The 15431-nt window shown below is 48.9% G+C and overlaps 1 protein-coding gene across 1 annotated transcript in view; it reads left to right on the top strand.

The window, feature by feature from the left end:
* The window catches only part of CPAMD8 (C3 and PZP like alpha-2-macroglobulin domain containing 8), a 135654-nt gene that overhangs the window by 92842 nt on the left and 27381 nt on the right, over window positions 1-15431 (top strand). The window contains exons 24-27 of the mRNA XM_055239131.2: window positions 6135-6433; window positions 7154-7379; window positions 10033-10209; window positions 13242-13323. Of these exons, the coding sequence (XP_055095106.2) occupies window positions 6135-6433; window positions 7154-7379; window positions 10033-10209; window positions 13242-13323 (784 nt within the window). The remainder of the gene's footprint in view (window positions 1-6134; window positions 6434-7153; window positions 7380-10032; window positions 10210-13241; window positions 13324-15431) is intronic.

Here is a 15431-nt window from a genome sequence, read left to right as displayed (position 1 = left end):
GGCAATGGTGAGAATCTCTGTGGTGTTGGGAATGTTTAGTACCTTGACTGTGGTAGTGGATTCGTGTACCTACATATGTGATAAAATTACATGGCACTCACATACAAAGTACAAATAGAATTGGAGGAAGCTGAATAAGATTGATGGATTGTATCAATGTCAATATTCCTGACTGTGATTTTGCAAGATGGGGAGGGAGGGAAACGAGTACAGAGAGCTCTCTGAATTATTTATAACAATTGCATGTGATGATTATCTTAGCAAAACTTTGTTAAAAACATTTTAAAAAGCAATACATATGTACAAATACCATATGATTCCACTTATATGAGGCACTTAGAGTGGTTGAAATCATAGAGAAAGAAAGTAGAATGGTGTTTGCAAGAAGCTGGGGGGAGGAGGGAATAGGGAGCGAGTGCTTAATGTAATGGGTGCAGAGTTACAGTTTTACAAGATGAAGAGTTCTTGAAATGGGTGATGGTGGTGGTGGTTGCATAACATTGTGGGTGTACTTAATGCCATTGAACTCTACCCTGAAAAATGGTTAAGATGGTAAATTTTATGTTATATATATTTTACCACAATTAAAACGTTGTAAAATGAAAAGCAATACATGTGTATTGCAGAAATTTGGGAAGGTAGAAGGAAAAGCATCTCCTCTGTTTCACGCCCAAAGAAGACTTCTTCCTTTGACATTTTGTTGTATTTGCTTTCATAGGTTTGATTATTTTTTGTTTTAACATAGTTGTTACTTCACGTGCTATATAATTATATATGCTGCATTTTTCACTTAACACATTCTGAGCACTTTTTCTGGTTAGTATAAAGTCTTTATGAACAGCATTTCAAGACAGCCTCAGAATGTTTCATAATAACTGTGCCATAATTTAACCATTATGGAGCACTTTAGAACGTGTTATGGAACATTTTGGAACATATTACTGGACTTTCTTATAGTACTTCTACTTTTTAATATTGTAATTAACACTTTTGTGAACATATTTATATGAATAGTAAAGCCAATAACATTTTAAATATGTTTATTGAGGCATAATTGACATACAATAAATTGCACACATTTTAAATGTACAATTTGGTGAGTTTTAACATATATGTACGTCTGTGAAACCATTGTCACAACTAAGATAACAAACATTTCCTTCATCTTCCAAGAGTCATGCCCCTTTGTAATCTCTCACCCGTTTACTCCATCACTAGGGACCACTGAGCTGCTTTCTGTCTCTGTAGATTCGTTTGTACTTTCTAGAACGTTATATAAATGGAATCATGTAGTGTGTATTCTTTTTGTCTGGTTTCTTTCAGGGTAATAATTTTGAGATTCATCCATGCTGCATGTGTCAATAATTCAATCATTTTAAGGCTGAGTAGACTCATTGAATGGCTATATCACAATGTATTCATCCATTCATCTGTTGATGAACTTTCAAGCTGTTTCCAGTTTGGGAGTATCTCAAATAAAGCTACTATTATCATTTGTGTCTTTTCTGGGTAACATGCTTTCCTTTCTCTTGGGTCAATAGCTAGGAATGAAAAAACAGAATCATATGGTTTGTGTATGTTTAACTTTTTAAGAAACTGCCAACCTGTTTTCTAAAGTGCTTAGGCCATTTTGTATTCCCACCTGCAGTATGTGAGAGTTCCATTTCCTCCCCATCCTCACCTACACTTAGTATTGTTAGTCTTTTTAATTTTAGCCATTCTAATAGATACCCAGTGACATCTCCCTGTGGTTTCAGCTTGCATTTTCATCATGACTAATGATGTTAAGCATATTTTCATTCGCCTGTTTGCTATGTCTTTTTTTTTGGAAAAATGTCTGTTCTAATCTTTTAACCTGTTCAAAATTGAGTTGTACCTTTTTTATTGCATTTTGAGATTTGAAAATATATTCTGGATACAAGTTCTTTATCAGATAAATGCTTTGCAAAAATATTTCTCCCAGACCGTGGCTTACCTTTTCATTCATTCTCTTAATTATATCTTTTGAGAAGCAGAAGTTTTTTTATATTAATTAAGTGCAATTTATTATTTTTTCTTTTTATTCATTAATGCATTTGCTATATTTAAGAAATCTTTGCTAAACCCTGTTTTTTTTCTCAAAATTTTGTAGTTTTAAGTTTTACACTTACAAAGTGGCCATGATTCATTTTGAGTTAATTTTGGATTACCATGCAAGGTATGCATCAAAGTTTATGTTTCTGCATTTGGATAGCCAACTGTTCCAGCACCATTTATTGAAAAGATTATGTTGCCCAGGCTGGTCTTGAACTCCTGGCCTCAAGTGATCTTCCTGCCTCAGCCTCCCAAAGTGCTGGGATTACAGGTGTGAGCCACCGTGCCAAGCCCTCTCTTGCCGTCTTTAGAACTATCTTTTTGTCCAACCACACTGGAAAAAAGGGAAAAGAATAAGTAAAAGAAAAGAATGATATTTTTGTCTTTTTACAGTTTGACCATAATGTGCTGTGGAGAAGACCTTTTTGAATTATACCCATTTGGAGATGTCTGAACTTCCTGTATCTGGATGCCTAAATCTCTTGTTAAACCTGGGAAGTTTTCAGCTATATTTTGTTAAATAGGTTTCTACCCCTTTTGTTTTTTCTTCACTTTCTGGGACACCAAAATTTTGAGTATTTGGTTACTTTATAGTGCCCCATTTGTCATGTTGGCTTTGTTCTTTCATCTTTATTTTTGTCTGATTGGGTTATTTTAAAAGATCTGTCTTCAAGTTCTGAAATTCTTTCTTCTACTTCATCTAGTTTATTATTGAAGCTTCCTATTGTATTTTGTATTTCATTTAATGAATTCTTCAGTTTCAGAATTTGTTTGGTTCCTTTTTGAATTGTTTTTCTGACTTCTTTGTATGGTTCTTATGTATTCTCTTTTGTCTCACTGAGCTTCTTTTCTGTCATTACCATTATTATTTCTTGAGACAGGATCTCACTCTGTGGCCCAGCCTGGAGTGCAGTGGCACAATCATGGCTTACTGCAGCCTTGACCTCTTGGGCCCAGGTGATCCTCCCACCTTGGCCACCCAAGAAGCTAGGACTACAGGCACATGCCACCACACCTGGCTAATTTTTTGCATTTTTGTTAGAGATGGGATTTCACCATGTTGCCCAGCCTGGTCTTGAATGCCTGGCCTCAAGCGAGTCATCTGCCTTGACCCTCAAAGTATTGGAATTAGAGGTGTGAGCCACCACACTCAGCTAATGTCATTATTTTGAATTATTTTTCCAAGATTACATACTTTTTTTTGACTGGAATCTGTTGCTCAAGAATTATTGTGTTTCTTTGGTGATGTCACATTTCCTTGCTTTTTCACGTCTCTTGTGTTCTTACAGTGATGTCTATACGTTTGGTGTAACAGTCGCTTCTTCCGATCTTTTGAATTTGCTTTCATAGAGGAAGACATTTCCTGAAGATGTATCTGTGGTGTTGGTTGGGTACAGAGTTTAGGTTGATTCTGAATGTGTATAGTAGTGTAGTCTCCGTACGATTTCTTTAGCTATAAACAGCATCAGTGGTGTCTGTGATTTCCTCAGTGGCTTAGGATGCAGTTATTAGTGGAGACTGTGATGAAGTTTTGCTGGGGATGGGGAAGCCAGATGGACCTGTCCTCAGGTCCCAGTGTTGGCAGCAGTGGGCAAAGCGCCTTCCTTGAGCACCAGGGCATTCTACACTGGTACCAGTGTTAGTGGGTCCAGGTGGGCCAACTCTTGGACCTCCAGGAAGCTTGCTTGAATGCCAGTAGCGGCAGCGGTGGGCCAGGAAGATGGATAGTTTCTTGAGCCCCTGGGCAGTGGGCGTGGCATGGGCACTGGCAGTAGCAGTGGTGGGATGACCCTCTGGCTCCCAAGCAGTCTGCTGTGGTGTTGGTGGTGGCTGTGACAGGCTGGGTAGGCCAACCTCCTTGCCCACAGGTGGCATAGGCAGGTGTGTGCCAGCTGTGGTGATAGTGGCACACATTAGGTTGGGTGAGCCTGACATCAGGTGCCTAGGAGGAGCGCTTAGGTGCCAGCTGTGGTGAACTAGGCTGGGCAGTCTCAAGGCCCTTGGATGGCACCCTCAGGCACTTGCAGGGACAGAGCTGGGCTGGGCCAACCTATCTCAGGCTCCCTGGTGGTGTGTGCAGTTGCTGGCTTTGGTAGGCAGGGGTGGGGTGATTCTCAGGGCTCTGGTGGAATGCTCGGGTTCAGCCTTGCTACTGGGGAGGGTGCAGTTGCTTCCAGTGACAGCAGCCATATGCAGGTGGCTGGGGAGCACGAGCTTTGCTCATGCTTTGGCCCCTGGCTGCAGCATCCCATAGCGGCAGTTGCTGCAGGTTAGGGAGTTAGCCCTCGGGGCACGTGAAAGTGTGCAGCAGCTTCACTGCTGGGGGCAGTGAGGTCATTGCCAATGGCTTGGGCTTCAGTCCTGGTGGCAGCAGCCAGCCATGGTGGTGGCTGTGAGCAGGGAATGTAAGTGGGACTCCAGAGATGTGAAGATGCAAGAGCTGTTTGGCCCCCAGGCAGAATGCAGCCTGGCAGTGGCTGGGAGCTCGATACGGTGCCCTGCTGTAGCTGCTTAGGGTTCAAGGGTGTGTGAGACCCAGCCTTAGTCCCCTCTCTGGAACAGTATCTTTGCACAATCTCTGTGTATCTCCGTAGGCTAGTCTGCGGCCCGTGAGGATCTAGGGGCTCTTCCATGGCTAGCGCTGCTGGAGTCCACAGTGGGAATGGGGACCACTGGGGTTTACTCACTTACCCTTTCCTCGCACTGGGGAGTTACTCCAGGCTCCCAGCCAATTCCCGCCAAGCACCATGCATTATTTCCATTTCCTTCTTCGCTTTAGGTGTTTCTTGTCACTTCTCTGTTGAAGTCCAGTGTTCTTAGATGGACTAGTCAAAGTGTGATGATCTACTTGCTATTTTTGTTCTTTGTCAAGGAGGCAAGTACCAGATGCCTCTAAGTAGCCCCTCTCCCCACATAATAATTGATGCATTTGTGTTTCCTGACACCCATATCACATTGTGGTGATTCTTGTCACTTTATGGTAAGTCTCAGTGTCAGAGGGTGCAAGTTTTCCAGTTTGTTCTTCTTTTTTTTTTTTTTTTTGAGATGGACTTTCACTCTTGTCACTGATACTAGAGTGCAGTGGCGCAATCTCAGCTCACTGCAACCTCCACCTCCTGGGTTCAAGTGATTCTCCCACCTCAGCCTCCTGAGTAGCTGGGATTATAGGCACCTACCACGACGCCTGACTAATTTTTGTCTTTTTAGTAGAGACGGAGTTTCACCATGTGGGTCAGGCTGGTCTCAAACTCCTGGTCTCAGGTGGTCAGCCTCCCAAAGTGCTGGGTTCTTTACCAAAGTTGAGCTCTCCTAGGTCCTTTTCATGTTTGTATAGATTTTGAAATCTGTTTAACAGTTTCTCCAAAAGAGCCTCCTGGGATTTTGATTGGGATTGCTTTGAATCTGTAGAACCATCTGGGGAAGAACTCACATGTTCACGATAGTCCATGAACATGGTCTAGCTTTTGTTGATTTGGGTTTTCTTTTGTGTCTCTCTTCAGCCTTTTGCAATTTTCAGCACCTTGCTCATCTTTGTCAGATTTATCCCTGAGCATCTTATCTTTTTGTTTTTTTAGAGAGAGAGTCTTGCTTTAGAGAGAGTCTTGCTTACTTTTTAGAGAGTCACCCAGGCTGGAATGCAATGGTGCAATCATGGCTCACTGCAGCCTTGAACTCCTGGGCTCAAGCGATTCTCCTGCCTTGGCCTCCCAAGTAGCTGGGACAACAGATGCATGCCACTGCTAATTTAAAAACATTTTTGTAGAGATAAGAGTCTTGCTATGTTGCCCAGGCTGGTCTTGAACTCCTGGCCTCAAGCAGTCTTCCTGCTTCAGCCTCCTAAAATGCTGGGATTACAGGTGTCAGCCACTCTTCCCAGTACCATTTTATCTTTTGTGTGCCATTGCCAATGCCATTGTTAGGCCAACACCATTCCACCATGTGTGCCGAGTCACAGTGAGACCCACTCCTTGTGGTCCTGATGCTCACCTCCAGGTACCATCAGGGAAAGTGGGATGCCTCCAGGTGCCCTCTCAACTCCCCATCTCCTTTCCTCCATCCAGAGAGAGTCCACATCTCCACCCCCAACAAGTATGAGTTCCAGTATGTGCAGCGGCCACTGCGCCTCACCCGCTTTGATGTGGCCGTGCGAGCTCACAATGATGCCCGTGTGGCCTTGTCTTCTGGGCCCCAGGACACAGCAGGCATGATTGAGATAGTCCTGGGGGGGCATCAGAACACCAGGTCATGGATCTCCACCAGCAAGATGGGAGAGCCTGTGGCCAGTGCACACACAGCCAAGATCCTCTCCTGGGATGAATTCAGAACATTCTGGATCAGCTGGCGTGGTGGTTTTATCCAGGTATACAGCAGAACTGCCTGGGGCTTATGCAGAAACCTCATGTTCCTCCAATATTAGCTGTTTCCTGTTTGGTGCCAGGCTCAGATCGGGGGTCGGGAGGAGCAAGGGAAACATGGGGCACCACCTCAAGTTGTTCTTAGTCTAGAGTCACTTACCAAAAAAAAAAAAAAAAAAAAAAAAAAAAAAAAAAACATGTAACAGGAGCTGTGGCAGAGGAAGCACCCAGGGATCAGGGAGCAGAGAGAGGAGGTAGGGGAGAAAAGAATGGACATGAGCAAGTGAAACAGGGGTTGGGGGTGTTTTCTGGGCCAAGGAAAAAAGATATAGAAGCTAACACAGCTTCCCACCACAGGAAGCTAATACTGCTTCCTAGAGGAAGAACATAACCAAAGTAGGTTTTGATGTATGAATAGGAGTTCGCTAGGCAAAATGGGAGCAGAGTATGTTCTCCAGGCAGAGCAATAGCATGTGCAAAGGTCCAGAGGTTCCAAGGAGCCTAGTGACTTTGGAACCTGCAGATGCCATGCCTTATGTTTCTGTTGGCTGTTTAATGGATGGGGTAACCTGGTTTCTCTCACCTCTGACTCCCCGAAGACCCTTCCTTGTGCTGTGAGCATGGCTGAGGCCTCTGACCCTGGCCACAAAGCTGGTATCACTGCCACCTGAGTGCCTACTGCCTGCTTCCTGCCAGCATCCAGCAGCCTTGGTTTCTTTTTCCAGGTTGGACATGGTCCAGAGCCGTCCAATGAGTCTGTCATTGTGGCCTGGACCCTCCCGAGGCCACCAGAGGTCCAGTTCATTGGCTTTTCCACCGGCTGGGGCTCCATGGGTGAATTCCGAATCTGGAGGAAGATGGAGGTGGACGAGAGCTACAGCGAGGCCTTCACCCTGGGGGTCCCGCACAGCGCCATCCCTGGGTCTGAGCGGGCCACCGCCTCCATCATCGGTGCGTCTGTCCCACAGCCTGGCTTGGAGAGGTCAGGGGGCAAGAGCCGAGGTTGAGACTCCAGGCTTAGTCTCAAGCTGGGCGTTGCTGGGGACCTGTGTCTTGGGGTGTCCACCCATGCACCCACTCACCTGACAAGCAGCTTCCAGTGCCTTCTCTATGCCCATCCATGTGCTGGGCATTGAGGCAGCCCAAGAGCTGACCCCAGCCCCACCCTTGAGGGACTCCTAGTCCAGGTGAGATGGCAGATCCAGAGGCCCCCAAGTCTAAGCCTTATGCAGAGGTCAGGGTGGGGTGACCCCTAAGAACCTGCAGTGAACCCTGTGAGGGCAATGGGCCAAGGACAAGATCCAAGAAGACACAAATGCCTGAATAAGTCAGCCAGATATGGGGTGCAGGATGGAGGCTTGGGGGGTCTTGGTGATGGGGCAGGCATGCGGAGCAGTTGCTGAATAGGGGTGAGAGGCTCTGACTAGGGACATTGGAAGCAGCCTTAGGGGGTCTGTAGGGTTAGGATGTGTATTAGTCTGTTTTCATGCTGCTGATAAAGACATACCCAAGACTGGGTAATTTATAAAGAAAAAGAGGTTTAATTGACTCACAGTTTCATGTGGCTGGGGAGGCCTCACAATCATGGCGGAAGGTGAAAGGCACATCTTACGTGGTCCCAGGGAGAATGAGAGAACGAGAGCCAAGTGAAAGGGGTTTCCCCTTATAAAACCATCAGATCTTGTGAGACTTACCCACTACTGCGAGAACAGTATGGGGAACCTGCCCCCATAATTCAATTATCTCCCGCCGGGTCCTTCCCACAACATGTGGGAATTATAGGAGCTACAATTCAAGACGAGATTTGGTTGGAGACACAGCCAAACCATATCAGGATACCTCTAGTAGCCCAGGTGCTGGAGGGGAAAGTGGGGATTGTGATTGATCCAGTGCTAGGAGTCGGGCAGAAGGGTGGTGAGATTTTGGGATGGGCCTGAGCCAGGGAGGAGAGGGTGAGAGGCCGGAAGGAGATGGAAGGACCCAAATGAGGGTGTCGAGGCTCTCTCTGACATCAGAGAGTGGAGGCTCTGGGACCCAGGCAGGTAGGTGATTGTGGCCAGATCAGAGGAATTTCGAGTTTACAATTCCTGAGACACAAGAGCAAGACAGAGGTGGATGTGGGGCTGAGTGACTCATGGAATTGAGGGAGATAGGAGAAGAAGCAGAGAGGCAGGAATGGAGAGAAGTGATGGCTGGGATCCGTGCGCCAGTGCCTTCAGTGACACAGCGGGTGGAGAAGAAGCTGGGGAGCCTAGAGCATGGTGATGAGAAAGTAGCCAGGCTGTTTGTGCAACAAGAGGAGGCTGCAGGGGCAATGGCAGCCTCAGTGAGACATGCAGAGAGGCTAAAGAAGGAAAGAAGGGGCCAGGTGCAGTCACTCACAACTGTAATCCCAGCACTCTGGGAGGCCAAGGCAGGTGGATCATGAAGTCAAGAGATCGAGACCATCCTGGCCAACATGGTGAAACCCTGTCTCTATTAAAAATACAAAAATTAGCTGGGTGTGGTGGCACACACCTATAATCCCAGCTACTCAGAAGGCTGAGGCAGGAGAACTGCTTGAATCTGGGAGGCGGAGGTTTCAGTGAGCCGAGATCACGCCACTGCAGTCCAGCCTGGTGACAGAGCGAGATTCCATCTAAAAATAAAATAAATAAAATAAAATAAGGAAGGAAAGAAGGTGTGTTCAGGGGACATTGGGGGTCCCAAGGGGGTCCATCAGCAATCTTGGAGACAAGGAAGCCAAGAAGAAGAATACAGAATGTCAAGGGGTTGAGAGAACCAGAATTTTTAAAGAGAGAAAACTTTCAAAAATGCACCTCCAACTCCATACATTTAGAAACTTTTTAAAAAATTGAAGTGCTCTTGGTTAAAGGGAAAATCTGAATATTTTAGAAAGAATATTTTAGGGTCGGGCGTGGTGGCTTACACCTGTAATCCCAGCACTTTGGGAGGCAGAGGCAGGTAGATCACCTGAGTTCAGGAGTTTGAGACCAGTCTGGCCAACATGATGAAACCCTGTCTCTACTGAAAAAAAAAAAATTAGCTGGGTGTGGTGGCACACACCTGTAGTCCCAGCTACTTGGGAGGCTGAGGCAGAGGCAGGAGAGTTGCTTCAATCCAGGAGGCGGAGGTTGCAGTGAGCCGAGATTGAGCCACTGCACTCCAGCCTGGGTGAGAGAGTGAGACTCCATTTCAAAAAAAAAAAAAGGAATATTTTAGAAAGACTATTTAGAATGGAATGAGAATGATTGTATAGACATACCAATATTTGTGGGATGCAGCCAAAGTTGTACTTAGAGGCCAATGTATAGCCTTCAAAGCACCTATTTAAAAAACCAGGGAGGGAAAAAGCATTGAACAGAATGAAAAGCTAGAGAAAGAAAGCCTGAGTTAAAACTAAAGAACACAGAAGGAGGTGTGTAAAATTGTCACCAAAGCCAGGACACCAGCTGGTCTGAGCAGGCAGAGGGTGCCAGTCCCAAAGGGCTGTTGGGTGGCTGACTGCATGACACACGCAGTCTCCCATCCCTGGGTAAAGCTGTCCCTGTTCTCTACTGAGCTGGGACAGCCCCCAACTCAACTCTCTTCTCCTTCCCACCAGGGGACGTCATGGGGCCAACCCTGAACCACCTCAACAACCTCCTGCGGCTGCCCTTTGGCTGTGGAGAGCAGAACATGATCCACTTTGCTCCCAACGTCTTTGTCTTGAAGTATCTTCAGAAAACCCAGCAGCTTAGCCCTGAGGTGGAGAGACAGACCACCGACTACCTAGTACAAGGTATTGGGGAAAAACTGCCTGGGTCGAGGTGGGAGCAAGGGAGGCAGGTTCAGCCTTCAGTGGAGAAGACCACGCTGGAGGCAGCCCACTCACCAGGCGCAGCAAGGGGGAGGAAGTGGGCAAAAGAGGCCATTCAGGGTGGCCCCGATCTGGTCACTGTCAGCAGGAGCCTGATGTCTGTGGCTATTAGGATGAGATGGTGCCGTTCAGATATCGGGAGAGGAAAAGCATCCTTTTAAAGTGTAGATTTTTTTTTTACAACAAGAATATAATTTTTTTACAACAAGAATATAACAGCATTATAAAAAATAACATTTAGAAAAGAAAAAAGAAGTCCAGGCACAGTGGCTGATGCCTGTAATCCCAACACTTTGGGAGGCTGAGGCAGGAGGATCATTTGAGCCCAGGAATTTGAGACCAGTCTGGGCAACAAAGCAAGACCCTGGTCTCTACAAAAAAATTAAAAAATATTAGCCAGACATGGTGGCAGGCACCTGTAGTCCCAGCTTCTCAGGAGGCTGAGGCAGGAGGATCGCTTGAGCCCAGGAGTTGGAGGCTGCAGTGAACTGTGGTTGTGCCACTGCACTCCATCCAGGGTGAAACAGTGAGACCCCAACTGTAAAAAATAAAAAAGAAAGAAGAAAGTCAAGGGTTGCTCCAGGCTGAAAGTCTGGCATTATGAAGGCTGATCATGGACAGCTAGGAAGGCCAAGTCCACTGGGGCCAGGTCCTGGGGGCTCAGTAAATTAGCACTTGTGAGGGTCTAGGAGGTGGGTGGACACCGGCTGCCCCAGGGCCAGGCACACCGTGGTGGATCCATCCAGGCTCAGGTCCTTAAACACCACCCAGAGTCGAATGAGCCCTCCTCGTGAATAACAGCTTGTACCTCCACGGGACAGCCAGACCCTGTGTGCATCCAGCCAACTTGCAGTTCAGACTCGACAAACCCCATATCAACCCCCGCCATCTTCCCCCCAAACCCACTTGTGTTCATTTCCTGAAACTGCCACAACAAAATGCCACAAACTGGGTGGCTTAGAACGACAGAAATGTGTCATCTCCTTATAGTTCTGGAGGCCAAAAGTCAAAAATAAAGGTGTCCGCAGAGCTGGTTCCTTCTGGTGGCTCTGAGGGAGACTGTCCCAGGCCTCTCTCCTGGCGTCTGCTGGCTCCAGGTGTTCTTTGGCTTATAGACTGATCAGCCTGCTGTGTGCCTTCACAGTCACATGGCTGTCACCTCTGTGACTAATTCCCTTTCTTTTCTTTTCTTTTTTCTTCTTTTAAGAGCCAGGGTCTCACTCTGTCACCCAGGCTGGAGTGCAATGGTGTGATCATAGCTCACTGCAGACTTGAACTCCTGGGCTCAAGTGAGCCTCCCACCTCAGCCTCCTGAGTAGCTGGGACTACAGCTGTGCATCACCATGCCCAGCCAATTCTTTGTAAAGATGGGGTTCCGCTATGTTGTGCAGGCTGGTCTTGAACTCCCGGCCTCAAGTGATCCTCTCACCTCGGCCTCCCAAAGTGCTGGGATTCCAGGTGCAAGCCACGGTGCCCAGCCTCTCTTTTCTCTTACAAGGACGCCTGTCATTGGATTTAGGGCCCACCCTAAATAAATCCAAGATGCTCTCATCTAGAGATCCTAACCTTAATGACATCTGTAAAGATCTTTATTTCCAGTAAGGTCCCATTTTTGGGTTCCAAGTGGATGTGAATTTGGGAGGACCCACCCAGTACAGAATTTCTTTTGTCACCGGTCCTGTCTCTGTGGACACAGCCCTGTCCTTCCTGAGGCTCAGGCCACACACCGTGGTGTCCTCAGATTCGTCCTTCTTTCCCTCACAGCCTGTGTCTGGCTGAGTAGCTCTGCCTTCACCCCAGGAAGGCTCCCCACCTTTGTCGCCACCACTGGGTCCAAACTCATCATTGCACACTTGGAGGGTCCCCCGTCCCCAGCTTTCTGTCCAGACCCTATGGTCCACTGGCTCTATATATCTCCTCACACTCTTCTCCTACTCACACGCCACCCATGGCTCCCTACGCCCTTGCAGGAAAACCACACTCCCAGCCCAGCCTTGGAGGCCCCTGTGGCCCACCAGCTCTCACCACACCCCCTCGTTCCCTGCTCCGTTCCCTGCCCCCGGCACCTCCAGTTCTCTGAGCTTCCCAAGCTCTCGCCCCAGCAGATGGAGCAGCCCCCACACCTGGGGACAGAGGGCTGTGGGGGACAGAGGGCGCTGCCCCAAGATGGTGGTTTCACTGACCTCCTGGGAGGGACTGAAGGCCAGTGTGTGACCAGTAGTCACAAAGGGGCAACGTCAGTAAACGAGATGAATGAGTTGGAGGTTACAGCCACCTTAGATGTGGTGTGGGGCAGTTTCAAGGACCTCAGATGTGGTGTGGGGTAGTTCGAGGGATCCCCGATGTGGTGTGGAGCAGTTTCAGGGACCCCAGATGTGGTGTGGGGCAGTTTCAGGGATCCTAGATGTGGTGTGGGGCAGTTTCAGGGACCCCAGCTGTGGTGTGGAGCAGTTTCAAGAACCCCAGATGTGGTGTGGGGCAGTTTTAAGAACCCCAGATGTGGTGTGGAGCAGTTTCAGGGACCCCAGATGTGGTGTGGAGCAGTTCCAGGGACTCCAGATGTGGTGTGCTGCAGTTCCAGGGACTCCAGATGTAGTATGAGGCAGTTTCAGGAACCCCAGATGTGGTGTGGGGCAGTTTCAGGGACCCCAGATGTGACACGGGGCAGTTTCAGTGAGCCCAGATGTGGTGTGGAACAGTTTTAGGGACTCCAAATGTGGTATAAAGCAGTTTCAAGAACCCCACATGTGGTATGGGGCAGTTTCAGGGACCCCAGATGTGGGTGTATGGCGGTTTCAAGGACTCCAGATATGGTTCGAGGCAATTCCAGGGACCCCACATGTGGTGTGGCTTTGGAGATCCGGGGTTGGGGATGGCAGAGTGGTGTAGGTCCCCGGGGGCAGGCCTGGTCCAGGCCACTCAACAGGACAGGGTCCTCTCTGCTTGCCCCACAGGCTACCAGCGCCAGCTGACCTACAAGCGCCAGGATGGCTCCTACAGCGCGTTTGGGGAGCGGGACGCATCGGGGAGCATGTGGTGAGTCCCCACCGCCCCGGGCACGGTCTCTGAGGCTCCCCGCCCAATGCCATGGCCTCACATCCAATGCAGTGTGGCCAGATCACTTGGCGCCTGATCCCCGGATGACAGGGAACACAGCTGGGAACTAATGACTGTGGTGGTCCCAGCTCCAGGGATGGAGGCTGGGGCTTGGGGCCAGTGCAGAGCTGGTGATCGTAACCATTCCTGTTTCTGCCGTTGTTACCACAGTGAGCAGGACTCCATGCTCTGCTCTCTGGCCCCTTTTTTTTGGGAGTGAGCCCTGGATGCCCTGGGCTTTCTCAAGCTCCCAGGACTCAGGAATAGCGGTGACTGGAGCAGGAGGAGATGGCAGGGCAGAGGGGTCAGAGGCCAGACAAGCGCCTCGAGGCTGGGGTGTGCTGTCTGCAGGAGCAGCCTGGGATCTTGTTTCTGTGGTAACTGCAGGGAGGTAACCAGGGCAGGGAGGGCCCCTGGGAGGCCGGGCACCCCTGGGTCTTGTTTTCCTGGGATCCTCAGGCTACTGCAGTTCTTGGCATCATCATGGGGTTCACCTGAGACTGTGAGTCACTTTCCAACTCCTGTGCCCATCGCCGGACTCTTTCTCGGAGATTGCCACCCTGGTAGTGCCGACAGCAGCTGTGAGCGTGGAAACTGCCCTGTCTTTAGTCCAACAGAGTGTCCACTGCACAGTCGCAGTGCCAGGAACCCAGGGAGCGGGGACATGTGGCTGAGTACTTCCTGCCATGGGCAGCATCACTTACCCAGCATCCCCCAGCCCCAGGAGCTCATCCACACTGTCCCAGCTCTAGTCCCAGGGCCCTGCCTTGCTGACAGCTGATAACGCAAGGCCCCAATCACGCCTCAGCAAACAGAGGCCCCGCCCACCCCAGGGGCAGCTAAAGCCACTGAATCACTCTCCAAAAGCTGGCTGAGCCCCAGCAGCCCCTAGGAGGCCTCCACCAGCCAGGATTAGCAAGTTGTGATGCATTGGACACTCTTTTTTTTTTTTTTTTTTTTTTTTGAGATGGAGTCTAACTCTGTTCCCCAGGCTGGAGTGCAGTGGCGCAATCTTGGCTCACTGCAACCTCTGTCTCCCAGGTTCAAGCAATTCTCCTGCCTTAGCCTCCTGAGTAGCTAGGATTACAGGTGCACACCACCATGCCCAGCTAATTTTTGTATTTTTAGTATGGACGGGGTTTCACCATGTTGGCCAGGCTGGTCTCAAACTCCTGACCTCAGGTGATCCGGCCACCTCGGCCTCCTAAAGTGCTGGGATTACAGGCGTGAGCCACCGTGCCCGGCCTAGACACTCAGTATGCACACACCTCCTCAGCATCTTCTGGGAATTAAACTCTCAGCACGAGCAAGAAAAATCAAATTTCCTTTTTTTTTTTGAGACGGAGTCTCTCTCTGTCGCCCAGGCTGGAGTGCAGTGGTGCCATCTCAGCTCACTGCAAGCTCCACCCCCCCAGGTTCACGCCATTCTTCTGCCTCAGCCTCCTGAGTAGCTGGGACTACAGGCACCTGCCACCAGGCCCAGCTAATTTTTTTGTATTTTTAGTAGAGACGGGGTTTCACCGTGTTAGCCAGGATGGTCTCGATCTCCTGACCTCGTGATCCACCTGCCTCGGACTCCCAAAGTGCTGGAATTACAGGCGTGAGCCACCGCAACCAGCCGAAAAATCAAATTTCAATGTGTGCATGGAAATAGAGTAGCCAGCAGCTTCCAGGTCCCCTCTCAACTCCTGAAACATTCCTGTTGATCTCCAAACATGGATGTCTTCCTAGGGACCCTGTAGGACAAGGAGGGAGTAAGCACAGGGCAGTGGCAGCAGCAACCCCCAAAGCTGGACAAACCTGGGCTCTGTCTCATGTGAGCTGTGTGGCCTTAGACCCGATGATCAACCTCTCTGAGCCTGTTTCCTTACCACACATCCCTCTCAGAACCTGGATCCATGGGATAAGCATGTGGTACACTCAGTGCAGTGCCGTCCTGTTAGCGCCTCCCCTAACTACTTACCAGAGGAGTCCAAGATCCTGCCTGGGAGCCTTAAAACTTGGGATCTGTTCTAGATGGGTTCCCTTATACTCAATGCACATTCATT

The sequence above is a fragment of the Symphalangus syndactylus genome, chromosome 13 (assembly GCF_028878055.3).
Source record: "Symphalangus syndactylus isolate Jambi chromosome 13, NHGRI_mSymSyn1-v2.1_pri, whole genome shotgun sequence".
Classification (NCBI taxonomy): Eukaryota; Metazoa; Chordata; class Mammalia; order Primates; family Hylobatidae; genus Symphalangus; species Symphalangus syndactylus.
Note: the sequence above shows the minus strand (reverse complement) of the source record. Positions and strands in the feature narration are given on the sequence as shown.